General features: G+C 28.5%; 1 protein-coding gene across 1 annotated transcript in view; it reads left to right on the forward strand.

Annotated features, from left to right (window-relative positions):
* The window catches only part of IQUB (IQ motif and ubiquitin domain containing), a 92779-nt gene that overhangs the window by 73616 nt on the left and 18000 nt on the right, over positions 1 to 1163 (forward strand). The window contains exon 10 of the mRNA XM_012652762.1: positions 742 to 918. Within this exon, the coding sequence (XP_012508216.1) occupies positions 742 to 918 (177 nt within the window). The remainder of the gene's footprint in view (positions 1 to 741; positions 919 to 1163) is intronic.

Genomic DNA, 1163 nt, shown 5'->3' on the forward strand with positions numbered 1-1163 from the left:
AATTATTGTGAGCTATAATAAGCATGAAGAAGAATGAATACAATATATATGTACAGTTTAGGTAATATTGAACAGGACATTACCAACATTTCCAGGTCCCCCTTCCCCTTCTAATCATAATCCCTCCTCTCATCTCCTAGAAGTAACTACCATACTGATTTTCATGGTAGTCATTTCTTTGATTTTTCTTCATAGTTTTACCACCTCTGTATAAATATCTAAATAATATGGTTTAGTGTTGCTAATTTTTTAATTTAACTTAATGAAATTATACTATATGTATTATTTGTAAGCAAGGCACTATATGTATGTGCCTTGCTTATTTAGCTCAAAATTAATTTGTAAGAGTTAAGCTTATTATTGTATATAGCTATAGATAATTCCTTTCCATATATTAGATGATATTCCATTGTATGAGTAAACAATAATTATTTATGCAATCAATTTCTTTATGGATATTTTGTTGTTTCTAATTTTTGACTAATGTGAACAATAGAGCTCTATGTGTACATTTCTCTAAAACACACGAGAGTAGAATTGCTGGGTCATAGATTATGCATATCTTCAACTCTACTATTAGATAATGACATTTTTTTCCCAAATTAGTTTTAGCAATTTATATTACTGTTAGCAATGTTTCATTTTTTTTTTTTAGATTATAGTTTTTGGTTTGTTCGGATGGTAATTTCAAAAACAGTTAATTTTAAAATTTTGTACTGAACATTCTTGTGTTTTGTGTAGGAACATGAATGTAAACTGACTCAGGATATTCTAGAATTGATTGACAGAGAGGTTGATCTTATGATGAGAGGAGTCAAACATCACAACCTTGAAGGACTCAGAAAAAGAATTGCAACACTCTTTTTACATTATATCAAAACACCTCTGTTTAATCCTGAAGTTGCAAGATACCTTAAGGTATTCTACTTTTTTATTATCATTTATTACTTTTTCAAAATCCTAAAATGTGATATAGCAAATTTAAGTATATTCAAATTTTGCTTTAACACTTTACTTAGAATTCATGTGGAAGACCCTCTCATTGGTGAAATCTCCTTTGAATGATTATTTTGTGCGTCAATAAACTAAACTTATTCATGTAACTTATTCTATGTGTGTATTTCCAGCTTTTAATTCTTTCTTAATCTCTGAACCAGCTTTCC

The sequence above is a fragment of the Propithecus coquereli genome, unplaced genomic scaffold (genome assembly GCF_000956105.1).
Source record: "Propithecus coquereli isolate 6110/MARCELLA unplaced genomic scaffold, Pcoq_1.0 Scaffold4, whole genome shotgun sequence".
Classification (NCBI taxonomy): domain Eukaryota; kingdom Metazoa; phylum Chordata; class Mammalia; order Primates; family Indriidae; genus Propithecus; species Propithecus coquereli.